The sequence below is a fragment of the Muscardinus avellanarius genome (assembly GCF_963383645.1).
Source record: "Muscardinus avellanarius genome assembly, chromosome: 7".
Lineage (NCBI taxonomy): Eukaryota > Metazoa > Chordata > Mammalia > Rodentia > Gliridae > Muscardinus > Muscardinus avellanarius.
Genome location: NC_137793.1, coordinates 6,699,840 through 6,713,686, shown reverse-complemented (window position 1 = coordinate 6,713,686; position 13,847 = coordinate 6,699,840). Strand labels below are relative to the sequence as shown.

Genomic DNA, 13,847 nt, shown 5'->3' with positions numbered 1-13,847 from the left:
CAGAGAAACAGACAGGCTCCCCCCAAACCTCAGCTGGCTGGTGGTAGAGCCTACTCTGATGCCCACACTGCCTGAGTCTCTAAGTTCAGGAAGGGCAGCTCCTAGGCCTCGTCCCCACCTGAGCCTCCACTCAGGTCTCTGTGCATGTGGGAGCAAAGGCAGCCCTTACATTTCGGATGCCATCATGCTTCATTTCAATCACGTGGAGGGTGTAGTTGGTCCGACGTCCTTTCTCATTAAACTGCACATTTCCCGTCAAACCTTCAAACCGCACCTGGGAAACAAAGTCAAATAGTGTGAACTATGAACTCAGAAGTTGCATTTCATATTTGTTCATTTACTTCTACCGAAGTAAAAATCCAGAAACGCCAGAGCTGTCCAAATGCTGAAACCGACCACTCCTGTCCCCATGGCAGGCATCAGGAGAGAGCACAGATTTCTTTTCCCCCCCGAGCTGGGATTCATCCTGAATATTATGTTCACCTATTGCTTTAGGCCAACACTAACAGTGGGTCAGATCTGTGTGCCATCCCAAATCAAACACCTCGCTCAGACACATATTTAAAGATAAACTGGAGAATACCTGCAAAAGACAGGAATTATGCTGATAGGTCAGGAGAAAACCCAATATCAGGAGCCAGACTTATAATGTCTTCGGTTATGTTTAAAAATGGCTTGGTCACTCTTATGTGAGTTTGGGGAATAAAATTCCTGGAAATCGAAAGACCTAGGTTTGATTCCGAGTTCCCAGTTAACAGCCAAGTGTCCCTGAGTGATTCACCTTTTTAAACTTTCAGTTGCCAATTTTTTTGCCCTTTCTATCTTCAATGACACAGCCAATAGTGAAAGTATTGTGAAAACTAGAAGGCATGTAAGGAAAGCTTCTTATGATCAGACCAGAGCATGCAGGGCTTTGCTGAGGTTTCCATTGGTTAATATAAAATTCCTACCAGAACTAAAAAATATGCTGCATGGGACTTTTGCTCTTGGAATGAGTCAAATTAAACTTTCATGAATTCATATCAAGCTTATATTAAAGGTCAAATAGTCAACATGGGGTTCCCAAACCTTTAGGACAACAGCTCAGAAACTGCTACTCTGAAGGTCATGTGACCAATAAATCTCACCCAAGTTCGCCCTCAATTCAATGATGAATCTGACTGCATTATCTGTTCAGGACAAGAAATCACACACTTTAATGGTGACTCACTGTATATCTTCAAATCACTCTACCTAAGGCCAGTGGGATGAGTCTCTACCTGTTAACAATGCAAATTGTGCCCTCTATCACTTACTGTTTTTACCTCTTCAAATAGCTTAAAATAAAGTCTTTCAATGTTTTCTTTCTCTGACAGTGGTCAGTTTTCTGCCTTTAAAAGGTATGAATGTGTGTGTGTGTGTGTGTGTGTGTGTGTGTGTGTGTGTGTGTGTCTCAGAGTGAGGAGAGAGAATACACGTGTGTTTGCAGCTATTCTGAGCTGACCCTCACATCATCTCCTGGTTTGAAGTCTCACTGGGGAGGTCATGGCTGGCCCAGAGTCCTGAGCAAATTATATAACATGCCCTCCACTTTCTCAGCCGATATCTAGAGAGATCTCTAACTCTCGGAAACCTCTGGACTGTCCTTGCTTTTCAGAAAGAAAACAAAGCACAGATCCTGCTGTCAAACATAGGAGAAAGGAAAAGTCCCAGGCCATCAGCAGCTTCACCTTCTTTTCACTCTGGTCATCCTTTGCACACATTCAACTTTCTCATTGCTTTTGATTCAAGGTAGATGTGTGACATTGTTGGGTATCAATTTGAGTAACTCTTTGAGGGAAAAGATGGTGTGGGGTACACAGGTACCCCACACCATCTGTGTAGATGACTGGATAGTGGACTGATTTTCTCCAACAGAAAGAAACATCACTAACAATTCAATGGGTGTCTAATCTTTGGCCCCAGTTTCAAGTCTCATATTAATCATCAATAGGATACATTAGTATGGAAAAATCGCACAATCTCTCTGTGCCTCAATTTTCACATTTAGTTAATGGAACTAATTAGAGTTAATTTTTTCTAAAAGTTTGTTTAAGGATTGTAAGGTGTGAGTCACCCCCGGCCCCACAGGGGCAGGGCCGGAAGCTAGGAGGTGGAGCTCTGCAATTCCGGAGGGGACCAGGCCTCCCGGTCCGGAAGAAGAGAGTTCAGTGCAGAGTTCAGAGAGGAGCCCGAGAGGGAGGGACGCACGCTCTCCCCTGCCACCGGCCCCCGCGGCCACGCGGGGGCTGGAGGCCGCTCTCCCATGAATAAAGATATCCGTAAGACCGATTATAGATCTCGGCGTGTCTCTATGCGACTGGGGACACACACGCTCATTCAATCTTACAAGGATGACATGAGATATTTTTTATGACCAATCCTTGGTCCACAGCAAGTATTCAACAAATATTTGCTCTTAGTATTACTGACAACACTAGTAATAACATCACCTTTCCCCAAGCATTTCATATTTATGTAGTACTTTCACACATAATACTTCATCTATGTTCATAGAAAGCTCATGAGATACAGTCTTTAGATTACAATTTTCATTTACATGCAAGAATCCAAAACTCTGGGAGGTAACATGATCTTTGGACTAATGGGTAGCAGAGACAAGCCTAAAATCCAAAGCTGTGGATATCTCCTGGGATATTCACTGCAGATATCCAGAGGCCTTGAACAGGGCCACTGCTCCTGTGCTGGGCTAGACGAGCCACACAGAAGTGTGCAGTGTAGTGTGTGCTACCTGCCTCTTTTGCCACCACTACTCCTATTGGGTGTTTCCAGGCTCTCTATGATGGCCATGGACCAATCTATTCTTTGATTTCTTTCTTTCCTTTTTAAATTTTCCATTGGTGCATTGTAGTCATACATCTTAATGGGATACAAGATGGTGGAGACATACACGCAAACATCACCCAATTAGCCCTTACCCAATGTCTGTTCCATTTCCTCTCCCTCCCTCCTTCTCATGCTTGGCTTAGGGTCTGATATGTTTGTTAAAGTACATCATGTGAATTAGAGGATTTCCTTCTTCTCCTCTCCCATCCCCTCAGTTAGGTCACCTTATTTGCTCATCTCTAAAATCTCCTTCTTCATCTAGAGTTCCTCCTATGATCAATTTCTCCCTAGCTTTCACATATTAGGGAGAGCATCCGATTTCTTATTTTTTAAATTTCTTTCTTAAAGAACTGAAATGCTTGCTTAGTACATGATATAGGACACAAACGTCTATTATTTAGATGATGGCGGTGACGATGATGACAACCACAACTGTACTGTATAGGCTGGGTGGCGTGCGGTGAAAATAAAATAACCTAAAACCAAGGCCCTGGGTCTGGTAAGTTGTTCTCACAGCAAAGAACAGGGGATGCTTTCAGCGGGATTTTGTCACTGCCACTTTTACAGTCTCCTGTAAGGTCAGGGTTGTACTGGCCTGGTCCTAGTGTCCACAGGTCCTCTTGCATTGTCCCAGTGTCTTCGGAAGAAGCTACTTCTCAGTCATTCATAAAAACTCTGGGGGGTTTTGCGAAAGATCCAGAGCAGAGGTTATTTTTCCTATTTTACAGATAAGATTGTTGAGACTCAAAGCTGATGGCACTTGGTGCCACGATTCACGGAAAATCATCAGAAGCCTGGGCTAACTGAAGGCTGTTACTTCTTGGTAAAACTTAAGACTTGAACACATGACAACGAATTAAAGCATTGGAGACTGGAAAAGGAGACAACCCAGAGCCATCCATCTGCGGAGCAGGGCAAGGAGAGGTCAAGAGAATGGCTCAACCCCAAACTGTTCATTGTAGAGAGTCAGGACTCAGGGTCAGAGAAAGAGGCTTCTCAGAAACAGCAGCTCTGTGTAAATCTGAACCTGCCATTTCTGACTCTCAGATCGGAGCTCTTCCTGCCCCAGAGCAAGTAAGGTCAGACTGATGGAACCTGGACATTTTTCCCTGGTTCCCATTCCCAGAGCTCCTGGTACCACCCTGGGGCCTGTCAATTCACTCCTCAAAAGATAAAGAATTAACCTTGGGTTTTCTGTAAATGGTAGTGGGTGCCAGCTCTGAGTTCGCTGTTGGTGAGATGCTTAAGCATACATTTACTTTCCAGTCTGGTGCCAAGAAAGTGCCGGTTAATGTCTCTGCTACTTGATCCATGCAGGCAAAACTTTCAATGACACTTATAAAGGAATGATAAGGAAGGCTCTGTTCTAGACAATTGTGATAGGTAAAGGGATCATGGCATGGGATTTTTTCAATCAGGAAGAGAGCTTGGGCTCAGCTCCAAATACAGCATGGACACGTGGACGTTTATAATGAACAGGATGTGGAGTCAATGGATGGGCAATTACCAAGAAGAAGCATCAGGAGTAAGGAAGATTTGAACCCAAGAGGAGTCTTTCTGGAGTCAAATAAGAGTGATCAGACATTTCCCGAGAGATGGTGAAGGAGGAGGAACTGGATTCTGGGGTGTTCTTGCTAAACTGACTTAGCCTTGTTCATTGGAGGTTCCAAAGCCTAACGGAATATTGACCATGCAAAGAATCTTTGCCAGGTGTTACACTGACATCTTCCTCCCATCCCCCTTGAATCTGGATAAACAGCCAGGGAGAGAGACTTCTGGGCCACTCTGAACCTAGGGTTTTCGTGTTCTCCTTGCAGCTGTCTTCAGTAGCTGTTAGAACCCAGCTCTTCTCTTTCTACCAAACAGACCACCTGTGACTCAAGTCCTTGTTCGTACCCTCAATCTGGTCTCCTGCTGCATGTCATTGACCTGCTCACCAAGAAACTCCCAAACCAGATTTACCACTTGTTCAAATCCACCTTTACTTTAAGGCTTTTGTGATGAGCCATCTCAGTTTGCTTCCCTTCCACACTTTTTTTTTTTTTGCAAATTTGTTGTGATGCTGGGGATGGATCCCAAGGCCTCAAACATGCAAGGCAAGCTTCTACCACTAAGCTACATCCTCACCTCTACCCTTCAGTCTTCTAAGTGCCTCAGCTTGGATGATAAATTTCATGTTCTTCCTGTGAAAAGGCGCAGGTGCAGTCCCTTCAGGGAACTTGACTGGTGTCTATCTTCCTCAGTGGTGCCTCCTGCTCTGACCATTCACAGCGTCCTTTACAGCTATTATTTCTCATAAACTTCTCTTGTCTTTGAAATTGGATCATGGAGTTCTGAAAGGCAGGGACTGTGTTTTACACTTCCACTGCCTACCCAACCCCATTCTGCAAAATGTTGACTATGCCTTTACTCCAGCAAGCTTGATGATTATTTGAAAGATTGTAAATCTAAAGATTAAGAGGGATGAATAATCAGTGTTTGGGAATTGAGGTATTGCTCTGGGCTTCTAGGGATATCTCTTCCTTCCACTCTTAGTCATGTAGAATGACTGTGTATATGTATACCTTTCTGGAAATGTCTGTGTATATGTATACCTTTCTGGTATACATATACACAGATGCAGATTCTGCCATCCAGACAGATTCTGTTTGCAATGTGAGACTGGTTTCACAAGGTCCCAGGGACCTGCCCCTGGCTCCACAACTCCCTTGCCTCTCCCATCTTAATGACATCCCTGAAAAGATAGTCTGATGCCACAGTGGCAGGGACGAAGGCTGAGAGGCAATCCGGAGTGACAGGGAGGGCTCTGGGCCAGGAGAAATGTCTGTGTATATGTATACCTTTCTGGAAAAAAAGAATCCAATGATTTCTCATAAAAAAACAAAACTTCCTTAAAGGTTGATGAAGATATTAAGAGCTTGACTTGGGGATTTGGAGCTGACTTATGGGCCCCCAATTGCTACCTCCTTCCTGGAGTGCCAAGGGTTTCCAGGATGTGGGCTCATTAATATTCTAAACAGCTCCCTGGATGGCAGGCAGGGGGCAGGCAGCTGGGTTGATTATCTTCACTCTGTTGCCTGGGAAATTATAGCCAGGCAAGGGGTGTAGACCTGAGACCATGTGAGGCTGGGGGCTGGCCCTTGCTCTTCCTCTATCCTGCTGGGCTGGCCTTTTGAAGCTTCTGAGCAGTTCAGTACACAGAACTGCAGCATTACCCTTTGTTTTGGAATCGGGCTCTTCGGTGGTCTAGCCCTCCTGGTAGGTTGTGTTGGAACTCCATGCTTAAATCACAGACCCTGGAACAAGCTGAACCTCAGGTCTGAGGTCTGGCCCCACTGTGTGACCTGAAGGGCAGTGGTCAGGGCCACTGGGGCATGTGTCTCCAACCCCTGAGCTCCAAGAACTAGATATCATCAGGATTATCCAGCCATGGTGGATACAGTTACTCCTTAGTGGCATGGCTACTTCAAGAGATGGTCCTAGAAGGCAGAATAGCTGGACAGAGGACAGGACTGTGTGTGGGAGGCCCCAGAGGTAAATGGTTAGGAGCAGAGGCCCTGGTGCCACAGGATGGGTCTGGATGGGTAGGTAGAGGAACTCTTGGCAGGGGTCTGGTTGGCCCCAGCTGTCCAGTTGCCCTGTGAAGTTGGAGAAATTACTGACCACTCTGGGTCAGCTATGTTGTTTATAAAGTGGGGGAAAACAAGTCAGTAATCTCTAAGATCTCTTTCAGTAATAAACCCTTTTGATTCTAGCTGCTCAATAAAGATGTGGAAGGAGTCACTGAGACCAGGTGCAGTAGGGTAGAATCACCTGGTTGGTTGGCTTTTTCTCAGTAGAGGCTGAGGGAAGTCTCCTAAAGGCAGGCCTGATATTCTCTTTTTCTACCCAGGGCTCAGCCCCAGTTCACAGCATATAGTCGGGCTGCCAAGGAAAGGCACGCACACACAAGTCTTGGCTTCAAGACAAGATCAGAAAGGCTATTGTTTTGACTATGGCAGCTGTTTTCTCTCCAACCCTATGTAGGACAGTAGTAGGAAGATATGGGTACATTCCAACCCAAAGGACACAGGTTCGACCACAAATACACAAACAACTTAGACTCTGAGTTCTTCAAAGCATTCAAGATCTGAGAACAGTCTCTCCAATCTCCTCAATTTCATGGATAAAGAAAAGAAGGTACACAGGAGAGCTGAATAAATATTTCAAGGCTGCCTGTTGAGACTGGGGACCCAGCACTCCTTCCTTCTGGCCTAGAGCCCTCCCTGTCACTCTGCATTGCCTCTCAGCCTTCGTCCCTGCCACTGTGGCATCAGACTATCTTTTCAGGGATGTCATTAAGATGGGAGAGGCGAAGGAGTTGTGGATCCAGGGGCAGGTCCCTGGGACCTTGTGAAACCAGTCTCACATTGCAAACAGAATCTGTCTGGATGGCAGAATCTGCAAGAACATTTTAAATCAGCCGAGGGGGAGAAGGCTCTGCCCCTTTGGCAGACTTTCTAGAAGCTGCCTGGTGTCTGCTGTCACTGCCTTGCGATTTGGGGGCCGCACCCACATGGAGATGGGGGGACAGGATGGCTGCTGGCGTCTCTCCTTGGCACGTGGTGCTGTAGTTAGCAGGGCTTCTGCTCAGCTTTCTTCCAAAGGACAGAGCTCCATATTCTCCTCTACATAAAGGCGTTTCATCAGGGCTGAGGAGCAGCTGGTAAGGTTCCTGCCGTGTCTCTTTCTCCAGGTTGTGAAACTTGCCGGAGCTGTGTGCATGTGGTTGGGAACAAATGGGAAGAGTTGTACATTTTGCTCTGCATTTCTCCCCCATTCATAAATGCTGCTCTCCTTCCCTGGGAGCCCAGACTCCTCTTCTATTGGATGTTGTCTCAAAGTATATCTGATCTTATTGGGCAACTCTGTTGGTTGAGCCCTGTCGGTCATTTGCATCCAAGTACCTGGCTGTCCTTGGCTCGCCACAGTGCCCGATGCCTGGTCATGCCTCTGTCGTTCCGTGCTGCCCTCTTTCCCCATTCCCTTTGGAAATACAGCTTCTGTGTCAGGAAGCATCAGAAGTACAATATAACAGTGTTATATGACAATGCCTGGACCTTAGGTGCTTCTAGAGACTTCCAGAGACTTCTAGGAGCTCCAAGAATGGTAAAGCAGAGGATGAGTCCCCAGAATCTTCTAGACCAGGAATGTTTAACATACACCCACTTGTGCCACTGCCTCATCCTGCCCCTGCAGCAGACAGATCACAAATTGCATTTTCATAATCTTCTCTGGGGTATCTGGATTCAGCCTCAGGATCCTCTGCACAGCCAATCTATTGGAGTGGGCACGGCCACCCACTTCTATTCTGATGCCTTAACTGTTCTTGAGTGTAAAAAAAATTGGTGGTTACAATGCTGAGAAGCAAGAGAGTAGAATCTGAGGCACTGAGAAATGTTTCCAGGGTCCAGGAATATAGCAGACCTTCTTTAGAAATGTGTGTGGAAAACCAAGCGAATTAGGGGCACAGCCCAGGAGATTGCTAACACGGCTTAGTGTCATCCCTGCTTATTTTAAATTCTCTTTCCAATTACCAAAACTATCAGTAATTTTTTTTTCAGGATGATCTCTGAGCAGAAGAGAAAGCTGTTACACTAAAAGGAATGACAATTCTACATTATTGTTGTTGTTCTTTAAAAAAATATAGGCATGAGTTTCCATGTATACCAAGAGTCACAGACACAATCAGTGCACTGGTTGCTCCAAACTTCAGGCACACACTTGCACTTCATTTTCCCCGTGAATAGCTGCATCTTGCCTGAATTTGATGTTGAAACTCCCCACTAGGTTCCATGAGATGGAGAAACTATTACCAGCCTTACCTGCTGCAGGGCTCTCTGAATGTCGATCCCCTGGCCCCAGGGCACGGCTGGGTTGGCCAAACAGTCTCCAGCATTCCCCCGGCGGGAGATATCAATCCTCTGCCTCCTCAGGCTCTGGAAAGCCTCTGCCATTACCTTTACTCCATCGTAGGTGAGAGCAGAGGTGTACTGGTGGGAGGAACAGAGACAGTCAGGTATCAGAGCCAGCTGACGGGAAGGCAGGGAGGGGACTGGATGTGCTTCCGGAGGCTAAGAATGTGGGCAGTGGGCCAGGTGCAGGGTGCAAGGGTGGAGGCTGTCAGGTGGGGCCTTCCACCATGCCAGCCAGTGTTTCCCTCCTGAAGTGTGAGCTCAACATGGCCAGTCATAACTTTCAAAGAGAAGCCAGCATTCTTGACTGTTGTGCACAATCTTGGGATTTTTTAAAATGCCAATTCAGTTGGGAAAATGCATAAATTAAATACACCATATCTGCAGGCTAAATACATGGGAAATCAGTTGGTTTTCTCTGCGTGACAGTCACCAAATGGGAGCCAAGGACTGTTTATTCCGCCATCTCTTGTAACAATAAAAAAAAGAAAATCCAAGACGAGTGAGTTCTTAATTATTTCTGCACGGGGCTCACTCGAGCGCTTACATACTGTAAACTTTCCCCTGTGCTTTTGAAAGATAACATTTCTTATCCCCGCCCCTTTTTCTCTCCCAAAGGGACTAAGATATGAATGAGGCCAAACCAGGAGAATAGTTCTTGCTTTGAAAATGTTTGCCTTGTTTACATAATTGTTCCTAATACCTCTCTTATGGCCTGGCACAGTGTAAAGCTATCACACAGAGCCGAAGAGTAGATGTGTGAGTGTTTCTTTCCATTGTAAACACTTTTCTCATTTTTTTTTCTGTTTTGAAGTTACAATGGGAAATCGAGTGGCATTTTCACATATTAATTAATTGATTGATTAATGTCCGTGTGACTCATGCATTGCTTTTAAGCACAGTGGTGACTTGTTTATTGCAGTCCACACTTAATGAAGTCACCATTCCTGAAGAGTTAGATCAGTCCGATCGATATCCGGCTAAGAAGCATCTCAGTTAGATGCCCTGCAATTTACAACAAGAAGTCGACCTGGCAGCGAGAAGTCTGCCGAGGACTCAGTGTTTGTCCCAGATAACAAACTTGGCCTCAGAATCCTTCTCAACACAGTGCCCCACACAGCCACTGCCAAGCTATTTAATTTGACATGGGAAGAAAAATGACTTGCTATCTTTATATTCAAAACCACTTTGAAATAGCAAACAAAATAGATTTTATTTTGGCTGCTGGATTTCGAGCTGCATTTCTGGGAAATAAGCAGATATCCTGTGCAATAATTGATAATGTTACTTGGGGGCAGAGGTCTGCTGGACACCTTCAGTGAGTGGGCTTTCCCTGATTTCTAGCGGGGGAAACATGGCTGTCCAGAACAAGGGCTACCTTCCTGGACAACTCAAGGAGGCTCCATCCACACCCAAGTGAGCATCCTCCGGAGCTCTGCCACACCTGTCATCCCTGCCCAGAATACAGAGAGCATTTGATAACTTCCCTGCTGCCAACTAAGGGTAGTTTCTAAGACGTGGCCAATGGTCTATGAGTAGAAGATCTGCATGTGTCTTCTGAAAAGAATTCTTAAAGAGAGCAGTCTGTGCTTCCTTTTCCTTTTTATCTTCCCATTGGGCAAAATATGAAGGTAGCGGCTGGCGTTTAAGCAGCCATTTCAGGTTAGAAGGCCATCTGCTGAGGACAGCAAAATACGTTAGGATTCTTCCAAAAAGAATCCTGGGAATTTGAAAGTTGTGAAGTCAATTATCTAAACCCCGGTTTGCTGAGCCCTGAAATTTGTTTACATGAGAGAAAAATAGAACGTCCCTCTTTCTTTGTCAAAACGATTGCCATTTTGAAGCTGTCTGACCCTTGTACTCTACACTCCATTATGCTTATGGACATATTTTCCTTGGTCTATTCCTTTTAGAAAATCAAATTCCTTCTAAATGCAGACATTCCCCAGAAACCTGGGGCAGGTAGAGGGAGCGGGCTTTGAGGCTGCCCACCCCGCACCTTGGGCCTCTTCCAGTCCACGCGGGTGTGGTCTCGGGCGTCGCTGTTCTTCCACTGTTGCATGATCTTGGCTGGGATGGTATCTGTGTAGTTCACCAACTGGAAGCCCGTCACATTCGCGCCACTCTCCTTGAACTTATTTAGGTCGATGTCCATGAAGCCCTGTGGTGGGAGGAGAGGGAAGAAATCAGAGAGGTGGTGTGGATAAAGTCAACTTACCCACGTTCCAAGAGTTTCTAACCTGTTCCCCAATGTGTATCAGGCTTAGCGGAGAGATCCCTGCACCTCCTTTTCCTCCCAACTGGGTTATCGCTTAGTTTGTGCACCAAATCAACACTCTTCTTCAGACTGTCTGCTCTGCAGCCGGCATGCCTGGGTTGAAGTGCTGGTTTACAAGCCACTAGTTATTCTACCTTGAACTAAGTTACTTGATGGTTTGCTTGTCTAAATAATTGGGAGGGGGAGCAGGCAGCTGGGAGAAAGATGCAATAAGATGACACATATTGATCAGGTGATCAATAAATGGTGGTGTAGACCGAGGGATCAATGAATGGCTGGGATCATTAGGATGATGTGTATACAGAACAAAAACCTCTAGGAAGGAATTGCCTGGCTCCCGGCTCCAAACACACACTGTTCATCTTTCAAGAGAAGAGAAATCAGAAGCCCATGGGGCAGGTTCAGTGAACTCCCCATGACCACAGTCTGTGGAGGCAGACGGGTTCTGAACTGGGTTTTCATTTCTCTCCTTTTCTCATTCATGTACGATGGCCCAGGTCTGCTTGACCTGAGGAAGCCTGATCGATTCCCACAGTCACAAAGAATTCTTTATTGAGAATGAATTTCCTTCCAATTCAGTAAAATTCACTCAAACTCAGGAAGCCTTCTACTTAAAAGGAAGCCTCATATTTATATAATGTATTCAATTATGTGCAGTACTTTCATATCTGTGGCCTCAGTTCACTTTATTCCTTTATAAAGGGCCCATTTTATGTATGTTTGCCAGATGGAGGAAACTAAGGCAGTGTGGGAAAATCAGGGTGCACAAAGTTAGTGAGTTGGCGGCAGAGGGGAGACCACAACTAAGTTATTTTTTAGGCAAGTTCATCACCTAGCAAACATTATTTTCTTGGTACTGAAGCTTGAACTCAAGGCATTCTTCCTTTTACCTACATCCCTGGTTCTTTGTAGTTTTTCTTATTAAACAGGGTCTCACTAAGTTGCCGAGGATCTTGTTACATTGCCCAGGTTGGTCTCAAACCTGCAATTCTCCTGTCTTTAGTCTTCCAAGTCCTGGAATTACAGCGGTATGCCACTGCCCTTAGTGTCAACAAACATTTTTGAGTGGGAGAATAAAACAATTCTCTTATCTCATGGACCTTACATTCTAGTTGGAAAAAATAGACAGTCAACAAATAAACAAGTATATAAATGGCATGGCTTATTGCAGTATAGTATACTCTGTGATCTTCATGAGTCCTATGAAGGAAAATAAAGTGGGATGAGCAAAAGGGGAGCACTGTTAAGCTTTGGAAGGAATGACCAGGATTGCCTGCGAGGGGGTGGTGTTAGCACAGGGACTAGGGTGGAGCAAAATCTTGCAAATGAGCTATGGGGAATCTGGAGAAGAATATTCCGAGCAGAGGCCCAGGGGTGGGAAGATGCTCGGTATGTTCCAGAAACAGCAAGGAGGCGGGTGTGACTGTAGTACAGTGAGTGAGAAGGAGAGAGGGTGGTAAATGAGGTCGGGGCAGGAACCCAAGGCTGGACCACATACAGCCTTGTGCTAACTTGGGTCTCTTCCTATGTATAATTAGGGGCCTCCTGCAGGAATCTGAGTAGGGATCATAAAGTTGCTGCCTATTTGGTCTATGACTGGTGGAAACTGCCAAATCTCAGTAAGAGGAGTAGGAGAAGGGGCAGCGGAGGCGTAAGGGTGCTGCCAGCCAAGAGGCCTGAGTGCTGGTGCCTGGTCTACCTCAGGGGCCAGTAGCATGTCTACATCTCTGATTTTTCCATGACTTCATCTAAAAGAATGGGCTTTCTCGTCTAGAAGAATGGATGTTAGGAGTCAAAGATGGCCATCCTTTACCCGAATCTCTAAGGTTCTGTGATTCTTTCCCGTTTCTATTTTTATCAACAAACCAAGCTCAGCCTCCCTTAGCTTGTGTCTGGGCCATTCTCTCTGCTTGCAAATGCTGTTTCCCTGGTTGACTTCTTTTCCATCTTTTAGATCTCAGCTAGAACACCATCTCTCCAGAGAGGTCTTTGCTGACCCCTCATCTGTGTGCAAAACACCACTTCTCACCCTGTAACAGACATTGTAGGCACCTTGCTCATTTCTACTCCTGATTATACCTTACTATTTGACTTTCTATACTATTCGCTAACACCTGTTTCCCCCACTATATTCAGGGTAAGCTTAACATGCTGAGGAGCTAATAAGTCCAGAAGTGGCTCTCAACCAGTGACATATAGGAAATTAGAATAAATATATGCCAGAATCCTCTCCCCTGGGTGTATAACCTTGAGACATGTTCTAGACTGACACCTAGAGATGCCCAAGGAACTGGGCTCCTATAGCCACCAGCAAGGAAAGTACCTTGATAGCATACCTTCATTGTCTTCTTCTTCACTGCCACAATGCCCTGCCTACCTATTGTTGTTTCTAGGATTGGCACCCAATGAAACCACTTGAATCCTTGCCTTGGGATCTACTTCTGGGAGAACCCAACCAAGTCACTGCCAACACCCAGTTCAGCCAGTTTCTCTCAGTGCCTGCTAGCATCTCTCCAGAGTGTTTATTACCAGTTGAGATGATCTTATTTACTTATTTGTCCCTTTGTCCTTTCTCTTTTCATTGGATCAGGTCTAGAGGGTGGAGAATTTTTCTGTCTTGGTCACTGATATTTCCTAGAACCCAGCACTTAGAACTGTGCCTTGTGCAGACAAGATGCTCAGCACTTCCTGATGACTGAGTGGACAAAAGCCAGAGACTTTCCTCAAGCAAGAATGCTAATTAGTCAAGG

At 45.6% G+C, this 13,847-nt stretch overlaps 1 protein-coding gene across 4 annotated transcripts in view; it reads right to left on the bottom strand.

Annotated features, from left to right (window-relative positions):
* GRIA1 (glutamate ionotropic receptor AMPA type subunit 1) overlaps positions 1-13,847 on the bottom strand; it is a gene marked incomplete at its 5' end in the record, with an annotated part of 323,467 nt that overhangs the window by 119,796 nt on the left and 189,824 nt on the right. For 3 of the 4 annotated variants that reach the window (XM_080698544.1, XM_080698543.1, XM_080698546.1), the window contains 3 exons: positions 170-274; positions 8,730-8,897; positions 10,819-10,980. In XM_080698544.1, coding sequence (XP_080554670.1) covers positions 170-274; positions 8,730-8,897; positions 10,819-10,980 — 435 coding nt within the window. The remainder of the gene's footprint in view (positions 1-169; positions 275-8,729; positions 8,898-10,818; positions 10,981-13,847) is intronic. The other variant, XM_080698545.1, reaches the window with a different exon arrangement.